The 18,698-nt window shown below is 40.8% G+C and overlaps 1 protein-coding gene across 16 annotated transcripts in view; it reads right to left on the reverse strand.

The window, feature by feature from the left end:
* ANKHD1 (ankyrin repeat and KH domain containing 1) overlaps positions 1-18,698 on the reverse strand; it is a 119,789-nt gene that overhangs the window by 74,535 nt on the left and 26,556 nt on the right. For all 16 annotated transcript variants that reach the window (XM_080554869.1, XM_080554871.1, XM_080554879.1 and 13 more), the window contains exon 3: positions 2,563-2,719. In XM_080554869.1, the coding sequence (XP_080410995.1) occupies positions 2,563-2,719 (157 nt within the window). The remainder of the gene's footprint in view (positions 1-2,562; positions 2,720-18,698) is intronic.

The following is an 18,698-nucleotide window of genomic DNA, read 5'->3' on the forward strand; positions in this document are numbered from 1 at the left end:
TATTTCAATTGGTGAAACGGAGACAGAGGCCTTGCTGATGTCCATATTAGCTCTTGTTCTCAGTTGCTAGCTTAACACTAGCTCTTATACAGGCTACATGCAGAAAAGTTCTCAGAACAAAGTAATTTGCCATCTGTGCAAAATACAGAAGTAAACCTCATTGATGCTATTCACACTTCTCTGGAATGCCAGGTACACACAGGCTATGACCATGACAAGCTACAGGTAGGAAGGCAAGTTTCCAGTAGAGATAAAGCCAAGAAGTGAACAGCCTAGCATCAAAGAGGCTACTAATACCAAATATTGCTACAAAACAAACTTCCTGACCATTGTCTTTCTCAAAGTGGGACTATTTCCTTCTCTGCACTAGCCCAAAGCTTTTGTTTTTTTTAAGTGAACACATGAATTTCTTCTTAAGCAGCCATTCCAAACAAAGAAAAATCCTTACCTCACCTAATGAGGTCTTAAAGGAAGAAACGAGAGGAGTCTTACAAAAAGTTTACCATCTTTCCTTTCATACAACAGTAAAAGTACATTACAGAACTTTTCATATGGATGAAATACACCAATTGAAGTACACATTTTTTTAAACAGCAATAACACCACAAATCCTACACTGAACACTAATAACTGATCCTTCAAAAGCCAAAATAGGTAATTACAAGCTAAGTGTTAAAAGGCAATGACTAGACATACCTGAAGTTCTTGGCATCTAAAAGCTCAGGAAGTTTATAATCATTACTTTAACCATCATTAACCTCTGCACTAAAGAGAAGAGCTATTTCTCCTGATACCTAGGAAAGCACACTAAACCAATCTAGAAAAAGGTGAGTGAGCTTCAATTTATTTTGAACCAAATCTGTCTCTTACATCTTTTTCTGCACCAAAAAGTGTAATTCTAACAGAAAAGACAACTGCTAAAGCATGGCTAAACACACACTTGAGTGTAAACAAAATTAAGTCATTCTCAGTATCAACTCAGTTACTTATCTAAATGATGACACCATTTTATTTGGAAAACATATACAAGGAATCATAGTCCCTGAGCCACCAGGAATGAAAATACAGCTAATACCGTGGTTGGAGAAGGAAAGGGAGGAAGAACCTTCTACTAGAATCGGTAGTGGACTGTATATGATGTATTCCCTCTTGTATAGTTTATTTACAAGGTATGGACGCTTATGTCTTAAAGCAAAAGCCATTATATTCAGATTCATTAAAAGGCTTTAACTTCTCTTCTGTAAAGGAGACAATCATTCAAGAAGTTTACTTGCGATGAAGAATATATCCGACTCCAGCATTTCCTCAGGAAAGCATGCAAGTTTCAATTTTTCAAAAGACTAATGGTTAAATTATATTAAGGCTTTATTTTAAAAGGAACTCATTTGCCAGATACCCAAAAATGTACTAACTGTGTACTAACTAAGTGTAACTAAACTGTGCTAGTCACAGAATCATTTAGGTTGGAAGAGACCTCCAAGATCACCAAGTCCAACCTCTGACCTAACACTAACAAGTCCTCCACTAAACCATATCACTGAGCTCTACATCTAAACGTCTTTTAAAGACGTGAGAGAATAGACCAATCCCCACCTCGCTACAGCCTCCTTTAAGGTACCTATAGAGAGCGATAAGGTCGCCCCTGAGCCTCCTCTTCTCCAGGCTGAACAACCCCAGCTCCCTCAGCCGCTCCTCGTAAGACTTGTTCTCCAGACCCCTCACCAGCTTCGTTGCCCTTCGTAGTAGTAGCTGCTAGATAAAACAAGCTGAGATCTGACCTGAATAGAACATTCAGGTATCTGATCACTTATATTTGTATTATAATCACTTTCAGTGTTTTGACAAAATTGATAATTTCACCCACATGAAAAGAAATAGACTTTAAGATTTCTGATCTGAGATTTGAAGTTCAGCAGTATATGCAGTCACACCATCTCAACAGTTTAGGAACAACTTTTATTCACTTATCAGAGTAGAAAGTACTTCAGGTCCCCTCATGATGCTTTTAAATTACCAATGGAGAAGTAAGCTTTTGGAGCTCAATTTTATAATCATGGGAGTTGAATGCTATCCTCATTAATTATCACCTAAAAAAAGTTACCAGGTATATAGTTTTGGGTTTTTTTTTGCCCCTAAGTTCTTGAGCAAGATTCCTGGGCAAATCACTACCCTTTAAGTATTTGTATTAAAAGTTGAAAGAAAATACTATGAACTAGATCCTTTAGTTTCCACAAAATATGTGGAGGCAGTAAATAGAGGAGTATCACCAACATTTCTACAGCTAAAAGCTTAACCAGTTTTTGAAAAAGAAATTAGTTATCTATTACACAGAAATAACAGCATTTCCTCTAATCTACCAATTAGCATTTGTGTACTTCTCTTATACTTCTATGGTAAGAACCTGATGCGGCAGTAGTTATACCTCCAGATTCAATTAACTTTGCTTATGCTAGTACTACAGCAGAAATATTACTAAGGAGTAACTGTAAAAAAATAATTTGAAATTTAAAAAAATATGTTCCATTATTCAAAAGCTGTGGGTGGGGAATGATCAATACATACTTGTCCACTTGTCCTGCATTGTGATTGTTCTCTGCCCTCATCCGTGTCAATGCAGCAGCAGCTTCATCCAGTGCACAGCTGACAGAAGACGTCAGTCTTCGGAGAACCTCAGGATCTGCGAAGGCTTTACCATCGGCAGTGGACAATTTACCAATTCCTTCAGTGTACGTTCGTTCATCAGTGAGGTTAGTATGAAAGTCACACAAAAGAAATGCAAAAACACTATTTTAGATTTCAGCCACATGCACTATTAGTTGAAAATCATTTGCAAACATGCCAGAAAATCAACTACTTAAAACTGTTAATGCTTGTCTACAACCTGAACATTTAATTAACTGTAATAAAGCACTAATAAAACTATCTTTCACGAATTAAAATACAAATTAAAATCTCGGGGAGGGGGAGGGATAGATACAGGACTACAGGACTAAGGTGTTAAACCCACTCACAGAAGTATGGGAAGAATGTATTATTCCACAGGCTTGGATTACGGTTATCTGTGTGTGAAGAAGAATTTCCCACTTTGTTCACCCAAATCCACCCAAAATGAAGTGGATTTACCTCTGATACATTTTTTTCTTATTTGAAGAGCAAGAAAAAAAGCTATAAAAATTAGCTGAAATTCCCACTAATGTAACATTCTAAACTGTACAGTTCCAACTAGAAATATGAAATAAAGTATTTTAAGTATATTTCAAAATAACGTCCCCTCTATACTAACATTCCACTACACAGTAGAAACACTTAGAACTTTAACATTTTCACTTTGCCATTTTTTTTGTGTTGTTTTAATCATTTTCTTTCCTGCAGGACTAAATCTGAAGGACAATACGGAATACTACCAAAAGCAGCTATTTATCTCATTCTTTTACATGGTTGATATAAAGTTACAGTACAGCTGTGCAGTTTTACTCCACAGGTTTTATTCCATTAAGTTTATCACAGCCTTGAACACGGTTATATTCGCATATACAATTGTGAAAATAGTGTAAGGAAAAAAACAGGTGTAACAAAAAAAAAAGTTTCACATGCTAGAAACAGCAAATGGTTCCTAGTTTTTAGATTAGCTATCTTTACCAGTGATGAAACAGTAACTTTTCAATTCCTTAGCAGTTAAATAGAGTCACATTCGATATAAACCTCTGAAAAAAAAAAAAAGCATTTCATATCTCTGGACATTTGCTATTTGGTATGCGCACACTTCCACAAGACTGACTGACACCATGTTTCCCACAACTAGCTTGCAACTATTACAGTACAAATACTGAAATTACACTTTGAAAGCGTTGAATGCTGTCTTCAGACACTATTTCCCCAGCTTGAGAGCATCAGATTTATTTAACATTAATGCAAGAACCAACATTGGCCACATTTTTGTGTCCTAAAAACAACTTAGGACAGCACATGAGATGCTTTGTCACATAACCTTACATCACTGTCGCAGAGCTGGTAAGTGCTGGCTTAGCGTTCGAACTGTGTTGCTGGTAACAATGAAGAAATCCTATCCTGTCAACTCCAGCCAGACACCATGAGGAGATGCAAAAAGTACTTAGATGACTGAAATTGAGAGTACACTAAGAAGACTGAGATGCTTCAGGTTTGTGGCCAGTTCTGAGCGCATTACCTCCCCAGCTCCAACCCCCTGTCTCTAGATCACTTTAGATCACTTCAGCAATATCAAGAAGCTACGAAAAGGAATTTATAATAAATTATCTTCTCTGTGATAAAATGAGAAATCACAAGTAGATTCTAACCACATCACACCTGCCTGGTTTTCAAAGACAGGCTAGTGCTAGTCCTGACTAACGTCCATATCACGCTAGGATTCTGTTTATCTTCAGTCAAAAATGGCAGAACCATGTTGAAGAGCAGTCAGGCCAACAAAATGTAGGTGTACAGGCTCCTTACCCCACTTCAGAGGCTGCTGGCGATGTGAGCCCTTCCACCTCCAGACTGTTGAGGACATAACCTTTTTAGCCACTGTTGCTAAATATAGCGAGGCTATGAATAGCAGGACTCAACCACCGCAGCTCACGCCTCACATTAATGTGAACTGAACGTGTTGGTAGTTCACAAAGGGAAGCAAGTTGGGATTGCTCAGGAGCAAAAGGTCTCTGCACCCATGGCTCCACAGAGCAGCAGGCCAGACGGCGGGGTACAGCCCTTGGGGAAGCGCACAGGGAACAATTCAGCACTGGCCACGCAGGGAAGCCTTCTGCGTGGCTCTGACGCCCCAAGGCAGCTCCGAGAGGAAATCACCCAAATGTTTACACTAGCTAGTTCTGGTGGCAGGGCTCGCTTGCGCTAACTTGGAGTGTATCTACAAGTACTGCCTAAGGAAAGAAATGGAATTAAGATTTCACAACACAGCACTGAGACCTCATCTGGGACTAGCGTAGCCAAATCTGACCACCACATTAAGCAAAATGGAAGAGTACAAGAAAGAAGTCCAGAGGATTTGGAAAAATGATCCCTGAACAAAGGCTACATTTAGCGTAAAAGGAGCATAACAACAGCAGTTTTCCTCTACCTACAATGGTCTCAGGAAGGAAGACTAAATACCTCTCTACTGCTAGCAAAGGAGATGAGAAATAAAAGCTCCAGTCAACAAACAAAATAGTTTCCTGGCTATCTGCAACTAAACTAGATACCCAAATCATTTCAAATGATTCAGGTAGTCAGACAGACAGGATACCTAGACAGGCCACAGAATTAACCTCTGTACATCAAGAAGGGATTGGGTGAGACAGCTGCGACAGATGTATGTGCAGGTGATCCTGTCCCCGTATGGTGGGAGGGATTACCTACGCCTCTTTGGCTAATTCTTTGCTAATCTCAGAGCTGTAGAACCTGGTTAGTGCCCAAGAAGAAAAGCTGTTGGATCTCATCGGGATGAGGTACAAGCAAACACAACCTCCACTTGGCTATTGACTCCATTCCTGAAGTTTGTTCTTTGAAGCCTTCATACGCAGGATTTCTGAAGCCAAAAGAAATAAGTCACTGCACAGATCTAAGTCCTGTGTCCTATGAAGACCAGCAGGATTCAACCACTGCAGAGCTCCTGCTCCAAAATATCTGTTTTCATGGATTTCCCATGGCTTCTCAAGGGGATTACCAACCTACAGGTCACTGACCCCTCCCCCTTACAGGTGTTAAAAAGCACACTGACAGCTCACTTTACTGTTTCCTGCTTTGTTCCCAAAAAGGTGATATAATCCCAAGGACTCTGAGAGTGTAAACTGCAGAAGCCATTTATTTACATAGCCAACTAGGGCTCAACAACGCTGGTGCCACTCCTTGGTGTTAATTTCATTCGTATCAGTTGGGGCAGGGGAACTACACGACAGGACACTGTTGTCAAAACAGAGTTCAAGGGCATCATGACTCAACAACCTGATCACATTTTTATACACGGTAAAACTAAACAACAGCCAGCCACCTGAGGCAGAGCAGACATTTGTTAGGCTGGAGACAGTAAAAGGGAGTCAGACCACAAGCATTACCAAGCTGGATGCTGCTACTGCTGACACCTGTCATTTATTTCTCTTTTGCAGGTTTATAGTACTATCTAAATAATAAGAATTACCAACCAGCTCAGTTTTTACTTCTGTGACTTAGGATGACTATGCTAGAATGTTATTGCTGTAATACTCAGTCATCTTCTAATCTCCGACTTAATTTTGTGTCCACCTAATTCCCACTTGTTCTTGTGTCACTCCACTAGTTGTTCCAAACACCTCACGCACACATGGACAGCAATAATGAGCTCTTCGTCTTCTCCCATCCTCCACTAGAAGCATCCTCAAGAGGATTCTCCACGCCTGTGATCACTTGCGTGTGAGAAAGATGAATTCAGTTTTCCACATTATTAGTCTCTCTAGCACTTTCCTGAGTCACAAGAATTGATAAGGAGTTCAGAAAATGCCTGAACTGAAACCTACGGTGTTTGACATTCTGCTTACTGTGGCACAATGTCACACTTTCAAGAATGCAAGCCACCAGAAATGCTGTATAATATCTTTTTCCCCCATGGTCTGATCACTGTTGCAGGGTAAATCTGTAAAGAGAACAAGGGAGCCACTGCAGACAGATCTTTACTGAGCACAGTCCAGTCATTAATGATATGGAGACAGTGACAATCTCAACACAAAGTTAAAGGTTACCACTAGAACTATCAAGATTATGTTTAGAAGCAACCCAAAAGGAAGTACTTTTGTACAACTGCCATACAAAAGGCCAAAACAAGTGAATTTGGAAATAGATTAGACAGGCTCACAGAAGGCATAGGCTTCACAGCAGCATTACAGACAGTGGCCTAGACAGTCACGCTGTGCACATCCCTGAACAACAGTTTGGAAAGATACAGACAGGAGAGACTGCCATCTGCACTACGAGCTTACTGCTTTTTAGGTGTCCACAGCTACTCTGCTACAAGCAGAGTCACACCTTTCACCTTAACTTGTAGGGCAGTTCTTCAGGTGAGCACCTGCTGCTGAAGCCCCATGCTTATGAATCCACAATGCCTGGGAGATGCAAGGCCAGCACTGTCACATGACGGGTGAAAAAAGAGCCCTTAATCCTATCCTCTCCTGACTGGGGATAAACACTGAGCTCCTCCTCATCCAACACATCAACATGCCGATCTCTAAACTGAAGAAGAAAAGTATTCCAAGGGAACAGTTCTAAATTCCAGGATCTGCAAGGACATGAGTCCTTCTACTGGACCACAAACTACCAGATACATGGTGCACAAATTCCAGCTGCACCTGCAAAGGATCTTTCCATCAGGCTAAACATTTCAACAGTTTAACAGCTTAACAGAAACTAAGCTTCCAGTACAACTGCCTAGTATATAACTAGGTTGAGTCTGGAGCAACTGCCCACTCCCCCCCCCTTTTTTTTAAATAAGGAAGCAACTGTGGCACACAGCATGCCTCAAATTAGTGGCAGATAATGCCAGATGTTCCAGAAGTTAATGCCATACTACTGGACTATTTAAATTATCCTGAATTTGATTGCTGAGATACATTAGACAAGAAGCTCACCTTCTAAGAGAAAGGTTTGCCCAGATATACACCTGTACACCTAAACCCAGCAGTCTGATCTGAAGCATGGACTTTCTCACTGACTGTCAGATCCATCAGGTTCTTGCTGCTGCTGGGTAGCTCAGTTGGGTATGTTCAGCCTGGAGAAGAAAAGGCTCCAGGGAGACCTTATTAGCAGCCTTCCAGTACTTAAAGGGGGCCTACAAAAAAGCTGGACGGGGACTCCGCCAGGAAGCATAGTGATAGGGCAAGGGGGAATAGCTTTAAACTAAAAGAGGGGAGATTTAGATTAGGTATTAGGAAGAAATTCTTACTCAGAGGGTGGTGAGGCACTGGCACAGGCTGCCCAGAGAAGCTGTGGATGCCCCATCCCTGGAGGTGTTCAAGGCCAGGCTGGATGGGGCTTTGAGCAACCTGATCCAGTGGGAGGTGTCCCTGCCCATGGCAAGGGGGTTGGGACTAGGTGATCTTTAAGGTCCCTTCCAATCCAAACCATTCTGTGATTTCACCACGAGGAATCAAGAGATTAACATCATCTGAAAACTATGTATGTACATTTTCACAATTCAAACACAGAAATTAGAAGTCACGAGCAAATCTTAAAGAACCTACACAAATACCTCAGTCCAAAGTTGTTTCAAGTTCACTGTAGTAAAGGAATGAGTCAGATAATTCTCATTCTAGCAACCACTCCCTTCCCTTTCTATTTCAAGAAAAGGAACAATCTCACAAGAGCATCAATTACTCTGTCCTTCCTAAAGCTCATATCAAGAAAAATACGGAAAAATAGTTTAGAGTTAGTAGCTCACAATTAGCACCATTTAAAATATGTTAAGAAGACTGTGGTATGGAGCCCCTATTCATGTGCATCGCACACACGACTGGTGTCAACATATGCTCAGAGCAATCTCCATTAACATTCAAAAGAGATCAACACATATTATAAAAAGCTATGCCTGATAGCCCTACCCAAAAACAAACAAAAAAACCTGCTGATTCAGTGTTGATTGTCTTTCCCTCAGTCAATTCCAGCACAAGGTATGATGCAACATACACTTGAATCATAGAATCGCCGAATGTTAGAGATTGGAAGGGACCTTGAAAGATCATCTAGTCCAATCCCCGTGCCGGAGCAGGAACACCTCGATCAGGTCACACAGGAACGCATCCAGGAGGGTCTTGAAAGTCTCCAGAGAAGGAGGCTCCACAACCCGCCTTGGCAGCCTGGTCCAGTGCTTTGTCACCCTCACCATAAAAAAGTTTTGTCTCACATTTAAGCAGAACCTCCTATATTCCAGCTTGCACCCATTGCCCCTTGTCCTACCATTGGGTGTCACCAAGAATCCCAGAATCGTCTAGGTTGGAAGAGACCTCCAAGATCACCAAGTCCAACCTCTGCCCTAACACTAACAAGTCCTCCACTAAACCATATCACTAAGCTCTACATCTAAACGTCTTTTAGAGACCTCCAGGGATGGTGACTCAACCACTTCCCTGAGCAGCCCATTCCAATGCCTAACAACCCCTTCCGTAAAGAAGTTCTTCCCAACAAGAGCCTGGCTCCATCCTCCTGACACTCACCCTTTAAATATTTATAAACATTAATCAGGTCACCCCTCAGTCTCCTCTTCTCCAAGCTAGAGACCCAGCTCCCTCAGCCTTATACTGGTGTCTAGAGTTGTTCTTGCCCAGATGCAGGACTCTACGCTTGTCCTCATTATATTTCATTAAATTTCTCCCTGCCCAGCTCTCCAGCATGTCGAGGTCCCGCTGGATGGCAGCACAGCCTTCTGGCACATCAGCCACTCCTCCCAGTTTTGTGTCATCAGCAAATTTGTTGATGGCGCACTCCATTCCCTCCATCCAAGTAATTGATGAATATATTGAACAACACTGGTCCCAGCACCGACCCCTTGAGGGACTCCACTAGATACAGGCCTCCAACTCCACTCCATCCCATTGACCACCACCCTCTGGCTTCTGCCCTTCAGCCAGCTCACAGTCCACCTCACTACCCGATCGTCCAGACCACGCTTCCTCAGTTTAGCTGTGAGGATGCTGTAGGAGACGGTGTCAGAGGCTTTACTGAAACCAAGATAGACCACGTCCACTGCCTTTCCATCGTGTATCCACCTGGTTATGTCCTCATAAAAGGCTATGAGGTTGGTCAAGCACGACTTCCCCTTGGTGAAGCCACGTCGACTGCTTCTAATGACCCTTTTATCCTTGATACGACTGGAGACAATGCCAAGGATAAGTTGTTCCATCACCTTTCCAGGGATGGAGGTGAGGCTGACCAGTCTATAGTTACCCAGGTCGTCCTTCTTGCCCTTTTTGAGGACTGGAGTGACATTTGCTTTCCTCCAGTCCTCAGGCACCTCTCCCGATGCCCATGACTTGCCAAAGATGATGGAGAGCAGCCTAGCAATGACTTCCGCCGGCTCCCTCAGCACCCATGGGTGCATCCATCCCATCAGGACCCACGGACTTATGGATGTCCAGCTTCCTTAATTGATCCTTCGCCCAGCCCTCATCACCCAAGGCAAACTCCTTTATTTCAACTTCCTCTGGGACCTCAGGGGTATGGGGCTCCTCAGGACAGCCTCCGGCATCACAGACACAGACAAAGGCCATTGAGGCCAATCACCAGCTAACAGACCAAGTTTATGATCTCACATTTGTCAGGAAATCTAACAAAACTTCAGCTCACATGGAACCATCTGCTAGTCCCAGAAGCTTAACTGAATCTTGTGTTTTCTTAAGGTCTTGAACCACTCTTTCCACAAAGGCAAGTTTTGATGCAAATGGGGACAGCTTAAAAGAAGAATGAAATGAAAATCAAGGTCAAGAAACATGCCTTATTTTTTAATGGTATTTGAAGAACCTGAATATGCATGGAATACAGGTAGCTGATTCTACTTTGCTTTCCAAAAAACATTTTGACTTCAATATCATACCGTAGAAGTCCTCTTATGAGACCTCTGCCCCTAAGTAAATATACTGGTAGCAAATACCCTATTCACCATAACATTGTTTACCTCGTCTTTCACATTATTAACAATAAAGATGAAATTTGAGTGGAAACCTTCATTCAAAGTTTTTGTATTCTCAATCTCCCAACATATAAAATGACACGTAGTTCTGTGTCACAACAAACTTGCTTATCTTACTCTATCACCACGCTACCCAGAAAACTTTGATTATGGCTTTTTCTCATGTAACATGTTATCGCCTATTAGTGTACCATTATAAGATTTCCCATTAGTGCTTAAATAAGCATGCAGTTTCATACATGAACATCTTTAAACACCAGCCATTTCTTTAAATAAAAAATATCATGAAGTAACAATTGTTTGAGTCTCCCTTCCTGCTCCAAATTCCTCCCAGATCAATCTTTCTACAGTGTATAATACCGTACTCAAATATAGGCTTAATCGCTCTTTAAGAAAAAGCACTACTCCCAAGAGGCGTATCTGAATGCAAATCAAATCAGACAAGACCATGCTGACATGGATTTGGTCACAATATTTTCAAACACCTGATCTGTACTAGCTCAGCCTAGCCCAGTGCACTGGTCCACCTTCAGCAACATGAGAAAAAACATTCCATAATCAGCTCTGATTGCTTCTCCATATTATGCATGTGCTTAAATTTTAACTTGGTGGACCATTACTATATTTATTGTTAAAATTCACAATGTTCTCTTAAATACAGCAGGGCTGGATCATCCAAGATAGTTGTACAGACTTATTAAATTTAATGTATGAATATATATTCTCCCTGCTTTCATGCCCGGTACCTTCAGAACTTGCTGACAGTGTTGTGTTGCCACTTCATGTATCAGAGCTTCTGAAGTCGGTTCGCTCCTTTATGGCATACCTCTTATGCCTGCCCCAAAAACCCTTTCCAAGGTCAAATCCAACAAATGAATATTGAACCCCCACCCCAAAGTCAGGATAACTCAAAAATCAGGAATTGGCAAGATGCTAGCTTCTAGCATAGATATAAGTATCTTAGGACAGGAGCTGAATCTTCTGTTCACTACTCCTTCCTCTCCTACAAGATTCAGATTTTGAAGGAGCCTCAAAACAGAAGACACTTCAGCAAGAGGTCATGCTCATTTCCTCAGTTCAAAACCCCTCATCTAACAAGGGACTCCTTCATACTGAACTAGATTTAATGATTTAAGTTTTTGCAACCCAAACCTGAGATGAGAAAAGTTCAGCATTTTTGCTGGAAACCAATCATGCAACAAGGCAAATGAAGTATCTTTCTGACAGGACATTTTATGTGAGCAGAACATCACTGGCATACTCAGTAAATCTCAATTCAGGAAGCATTTAAAACACACTAAGCTTTTACTGTCTCACGGGATGCCTCCAAATGAAAGACAGGAGAAAAAACATTTGAAGTTATCACCTAACCACCTCTCGTGTACAAGCCAAAGCTAGCCACAAACCTTCCTAATGCTTCAATTCTTCATGCTGATGCATTTCCAAATTAACAGCATTTTTAGTACCCTGGCCTTTATCAAAAGGTTTCTTCACAGCAGTAAAACCCTGTAATTAGCACTGCCATACCTTTATCCAGCCAAAAGTTTCAATCATCTTCATATAGCATGTAGTTTAACCTCTGCTTCAGGGAAGCAGGGTCTATTGCATATGTAACTCTGAGCTGATCCGTGTGGGTTAACTGAATCTGGCACTGCTGGGATGCGTTTGAGCAGCTGTGCCTGCCCAGCTGGGCCATCTTACCTCAGCAGGATTGTGGCCAGCTAGTGCAGAGCAACTGCAAAACCTCCCTGCAGAAGGTCTCGCTCCTTCTGGTCTTCCTCAGCCTACGTTGTAGAGTTATTCAATCCACCTCCCATCAGTGGGCAATCCCACACAGCTACAGAAAATAATTCAAGCTTTCCCAAGCACAATACCTCTACAGAAGTGAGAATAATCTTCCCTATGGACAGTACCAGCAAACAGAGGATTACAGAGGATAAACTTCGGCACTAGAGGCAATCTGACAGCAGATAGACCTTGCTTAACTTCAGTAAGCCTTTGCTATCTTCCAAAACTCTTCTGCAAATAGCTCTACTGGCTTAAGAGCTCCTGTGAGAAAAGGAGCCAGTACTGGTGTCAGAAAAAACTCTTAATTACAGTGCAAGTGAAACTTGACATTATGCCCAACTTGAAAAAAAAATCAGACAATGGCAGTGCTAATATTTAAAATCCTGGCATTTCTGAAACATGACCTCAAAAATCACAAGAGGCTTGTAATAGTAGACAGATTTGTCTTGACTGGGAAGGGACAGGAGGAAGAGCAGGAATAAGGTAGCAAATTCCAAATCCCTTCTGAGAGAAAAGCTGCCTACCAGGAGAAAAGAGAACATCTTGATTGCAACCACAGAGAATAAACATTTTTATTACATAATGGTGAAGTATTTAGACCACAGCTAACAAACTCATAGAAGCTAAACCTCCCCGAAACATGTTTTTGTTTCTTTGAAATTTCTCATTTAAAAGAATTTTTTCCTGTATATAAAGCTTTAGTGCTTTTCTAGAGAAAAAAAGACAATATGACAAAACGATTCTACATTTTTCAATTGGTCATTACAACACTATCAGTCCCAGGCAGGAAGCAGTAATATGATATGGTATATTTTACTTTATTTTTCTAAAATGCTAAAAAATTACATTGAGGTTTTTAGTCTTCTCAAAGACAAACATACACCTGTGTCATCTTCAACAAAGAATATCAAAATCATAGTCTGATCTTAGTTCCAGTACACTGAAACCTTACTGTACCATTAAAATTCCTGTCCTAATGCAATAATTTATCCCTTATATACATTTGATACAAACTTTCACTGCAAAACTGTATTTTCCCTGCATCACTACGTGCATCTAAATTTCTCTCTCAGCTTGATTTTTCAACCCTTGCAATTTTGCTAATGCCCTTTTTCTCCCATTATACAAAAGTTAAGCAAATTCTTTAGTTACCTCTTCTTCAGTTGAAATAACAGGAGATATTCTAGTATCTGGCCGCTGCCAGAAAGGCAGATGACAGTACTCCTCCTATTCTTCTTCAGCCAACTGTATCCTGGGCTGCATCAACAGCTGCATGACCAGCAGGGCGAGGGAGGTGATTCTCCCCCTCTGCTCTGCTCTCGTGAGACCCCACCTGCAGCACCATGTTCAGCTCTGGGACCCTCAGAGCTGGATGTGGTTGCCCAGAGAAGCTGTGGACGCCCCATCCCTGGGGGTGTTTAAGGCCAGGCTGGATGGGGCTTTGAGCAACCTGGTCTAGTGGGAGATGTCCCTGCCCATGGCAGGGAGGCGGGAACTAGACGATCTTTAAGGTCTCTGCCACCCCAAACCATTCGATGATTCCATTATTCTTATTTTTCCCAAGGCACTCCCACCAACTGCAGTACACTCACCTTTTGGAAAACGGAGTTTTATGGCAGATCGGCAAGTTGAACATGACCAGCAAAGAGTCTAGCAAATACAGCAACTGGAAAGAGGAGAGCCAATTGCATAGCTAGGAACAGAAGAAAGATTCCTGCCTGCCAGTAAGAGCAAATAGGCACTAAGTTACCTCAACCACAATTTTTCTGTACTAGTTATTCAGAATGTCCAAATGTTCAGGTTTCCTAATAGAACACCTTTATAAAAAGAAACAAATTTTGGTTTTCCAAGTTTTTCTCCCTATTATATCTCTAGCAAAGAAACATTCACCTGATTACAAGGTCACAAGTTACCAGATACAATCCTCAATGCTTCTGATGCTTTATAGGAACCCAGACATTTGGACACGTTCATTAGAAATATGTATGTGCATAAAGTCTTGCTGATCAAGCAACCAAGTACACTTTCTTTCCTAACATATTACATGTAGTTGGTATGGAAGCATCACATATTACTCCTACATTACACAGATCTACTTTGTCATCAGCCATTTTGTTCGTATCAATTAGCTGCAAAATCCATACCTGAATATATTACAGGATGGATGCTCAGTACAGAAAACTGCAAGGGTCAGCTGCTGCTTTTTCTCCACCAACTATTAGCAAGTTTTACTGTTCACAAAACTTCAATCCTTTCATCAAAAGGGTGATTTTTCCCCAGTTGGAGCCTAGCCACATGTGTTCTTGCCAAGCACCCCAAGTTCCTCGGTGCTGCCAAAGCAAGAACACAACACAGAACTGCAAATTGGCTGCAGATGTTGCATGGCAATGCAGAGGTGGATGCTCCAGCAGTAATCACAGAAGGTAGAAAGGTCTCAAAGGACAAATGACTTTCACCCATCTCACTGCAGTTAAGCATCTGGTACAAGCATCTGCCTCTTGGATCAGCTCTTCCTTTGGAGAAGCAGCTACAATTAACACAAAAAATAATACAGTAAGAACTTGCCATTTCTGTCAAAGCCACGATTTAAACAGCAATTCAGTGACTGAATTGCTTCGAACAAAGCAAGCTAGCACAAAAACTGAAGAATTTTATTCAGGTATGGGAAAGTATTCATATTTCTTCTAGCAGGTAAGTAAAAAAAACAATTATGAACAGAACAGACTTGTCTAGATTGGTCTGCAGTAGCCACTTTTTTTTTTTTTTTTTTTCTTTTTTTAAAAACACATCTTCATTGGGAGAACTAAGCCTTGCTTTGGAACCTAGTGAGCACATATCCCACCCTTACCAAATGTTACAACCAATCAAGGCAAAAACTATTTGGTGTGCACTGAAAACTATTACACATGAATCCCCAGACAGAAATTCTTAGTCTCTATCTACCACCAATAACTAGGCTTCAATTGACATGTAACTGCTAGTTTAATCACATATTTGATCCTACAGCATCCCTGCTGGCCAAAGCATTTGCTCAGCTAACACTCATTAGGCAGCAAGATGAAGAGGTAAGAAAGGAGCATCTTCCTCAGTCCCAGATCATCTATTTTTGCAAACAAACTTAAGTTTCTTCAAGGAACCTGGCTTAGGAAGTTAAACTAGATCTTTCTAATGTATAGCATTAAGGAATCCTACAAAAGCGGCTCTTAAACCCTGTATTTGAGTTTTGGCTTGCAAGACATATTAAATGTGCATAGACAAATTTGAATTTGGATCTGGAGGAGGGGAAAGCTTCTGTTTACTCATTATGAGTTAACAGCAAAAGTAGAACACCAGACCAGAAAAAAAAACAACAACACTGACATCAACAGGGACTGCTGAGTGAGAACTATAATAGAAAAGAGTCAGAAGAAGAAACCCAAGAAATTGCTCTAACTCTGGGACAGCTGCAACCCAGTCTAACTACAACTATTGAAAGCCGCATGTCAAGCCAGGGATGGTACCTGCAGCACAGATTTTTCCCTTGATTCCACCTGTAAAGATCTCATGTCAAATTAGGAATCTATACTGGAATATGTAGGAAAAAATATTCTGTATCCTGCAGAAAAGTACGGTATCTTGCCAGTTTTCCCTCAGAATATAAACTGGTTTTAGTGCAATATTATAGAAGTTCTGACAGTAACTCAGTTGTTTTCTATAAACCAAGCCAGAGTAACAGCTAATTCTATCAGCTACAGTAATGCATTTGTTTGTTTGTGATTAAAAAAGCTCTTCTACCCAAGGCAAAGTCTTCTTTCTAACTTGTTTTTGATTGCAAGTAAATTTAATCTTGCATTTTACAGGAATATTCAAAGCACAATACTAACTTTAATCCAAATTAAAAAGGACCGGATTAAGCACCAGTTTATAAACTTACACATTACTATGGACGTGAATTTGTTTTGGAGCACCTCTAAGATTAAATGGGAGGTACTGTATATTATATATTAAATTTATATTTGATATTATAATATATATTGTATAATAAATATAAGCTTATTGTTTCACTTTTGAATTTTCTGGAATGACCAAGCTGTTCATTTTTGTTTGTACATGTCCCGTGTCCCATTCCCCCACTCCACCCCAAACATAAGTAAAAGACTGCAGTACACACCCAGAAAGGTTTCCCATGGCAGCAAAGTCTCAATGAATTACTTGGGTGCCTGAAGACTTTTCTATACCAAGCCTTCTCTTCCCTACTCAGTTACCTCCTTCTGCTACATCTTTTCCAGGGCCACAGCATCAGCAAGTATTCAAGAACATTTATAAACTCAAATGCTCGTCTGGTTGTACCACATTTGACAATACCACTGTGATTAGCTAAGAGAAAACGTCAACTACAAGCTGAATTGTTTGCCTGGATTTGTTTAGCTTTTAAATGGACAAACTCAAATGGCAGACTCAGCACATCTGCCCTAGAGACAGTCACCTGCTCGTGTCCCTTCAATGAAGCGTAAGTGCAACCCATGCATACCAGCACGCTCAGCTGGATTGTGATGACAGTATACAACACTAAATCAGCATATCAGAATTGGTATCAACTAGTGAGTGACCCAGCAAGAATCAAAGGAGCTAGGCTCCAAATTGAGAGTTCTGGGCATCAACTCTGACACACCGTATTTCTAGGAAGTATCCAGACTAGGGACTGAGAAAAAAGAATTAGATTGCTAGGGGCTTTAAAACGACTTTAAAGCCCTAAGTCACTCTTGGAGGAATTTATTCTATTTAAGATTGTAGTGCTTACAATACTTCCCTGTATAGCTATAAAGGCAGCAGCCCTATTAATGATCCAGGAGCAAAAACCATCAGGAACTGTAAGGAAGATTGGTTTTGTGTTTTTGCAGAGATGTTACATTGTTTAGGAGGAAGGAATGTGGTATTGAGATATGCTTGCAGTGATAAGAAAGCTTACCTTGTAAATATGCAGACAACCACCATACTCCCTAGTGCAATTAGGTGAAAAACACGGTGTCAAGTCAGATAAGGGAAGAAACATTACCACCTCACAGAGTAAAAATAAAAAGTCAAAAAAAAAAACCTTGAAAAATAACAGGCTGGCAACTGAAATCCATGTATTATTTGTGAACCTGGACTACCCAGTCAATGGGAAAACAGGGGAGAGGGTCCTAGTCGTAGAGAGATAAAGTGTATAAACTGTGCTACACAACTAGTAGGCGCACTCCTGCTTGCGGGACGCCCGTCATTGCAATCGCAAATAAATATGCTACGTCACTGAGATCCTCGCCTGAGCCTATGTTATTGGCTACAGAGTGTTTCTCATGTGAATTCCATAAGGAAAGTCTCAAATTCTTTACTTCATTCCATCCAATATGGAAAAACTTACAGGACTATTTCATTATTTTACAGGAAAAAAATCAAGGCTAGCAGTAGGCAATTATTCCTTGATTTCTAATTCTTCTTTTTATGCCTTACTCAGATAAAAATTAGTATTTCCTCATTTCAAGTCTAACAACGGCTTGCCTCCAAGAATCTTAAGGACACACCTCAGAGAACTAAGACTACTACTGAAACATGGAAAGACAGAACTTAGAAATCATATTGTCCACTGTGAGAGGTTAAACACCAAAGGGAAAAAAAAACATATCCCTGAGAAACTTGATGAAAAGAATAAAATTCATTCATACTGTAGAAGGTCCACAAAATTCCAATTCTTTTCTGCTACCATTCCATGCCAAATATTACACCTCATCTACCTCAGGGCTTCTGACTTTTGGAAAAAAAAAAAAGAAGATACTTTTCAGACACCTTCACCTATATGGTGGCAGAAGGTGAAAACAATGGAATTACTTTCTGATCTTTAAGTAACCTAAGGCTTATGGAGGAAAAGGATCATCACTCTCTGGAGACTAACAGCAGGATACGATCTCTGTGCACAATCAAGACGCAGGAACAGACCTCAAGTAACCTGTAAAGGCTATTTATAGGCAAATATCCTACTTGAACCCCAAATTTGCAGCATTCAGTGAGAAACTGAGTCCAAATGGACCGTAACTTTCATCAGAAAATAGCTCTGGTTCACTACACAGTTCAGCAACGGGGTGGGGGGTGTACTGTCATTAAATAAAAGAGCATTCTGAAAATAGTATCTCTACGAATACCACAGTACATTAGAGTAGAAAACCACCAAAATCCAGATCCTACTCCTTCAGAAAGGCCATTAGATTTACTTTACCGTGACCCAACTTTAAGAAAG

This window comes from Anser brachyrhynchus (genome assembly GCF_964034855.1).
Source record: "Anser brachyrhynchus genome assembly, chromosome: 14".
In the NCBI taxonomy this organism is placed as follows: domain Eukaryota; kingdom Metazoa; phylum Chordata; class Aves; order Anseriformes; family Anatidae; genus Anser; species Anser brachyrhynchus.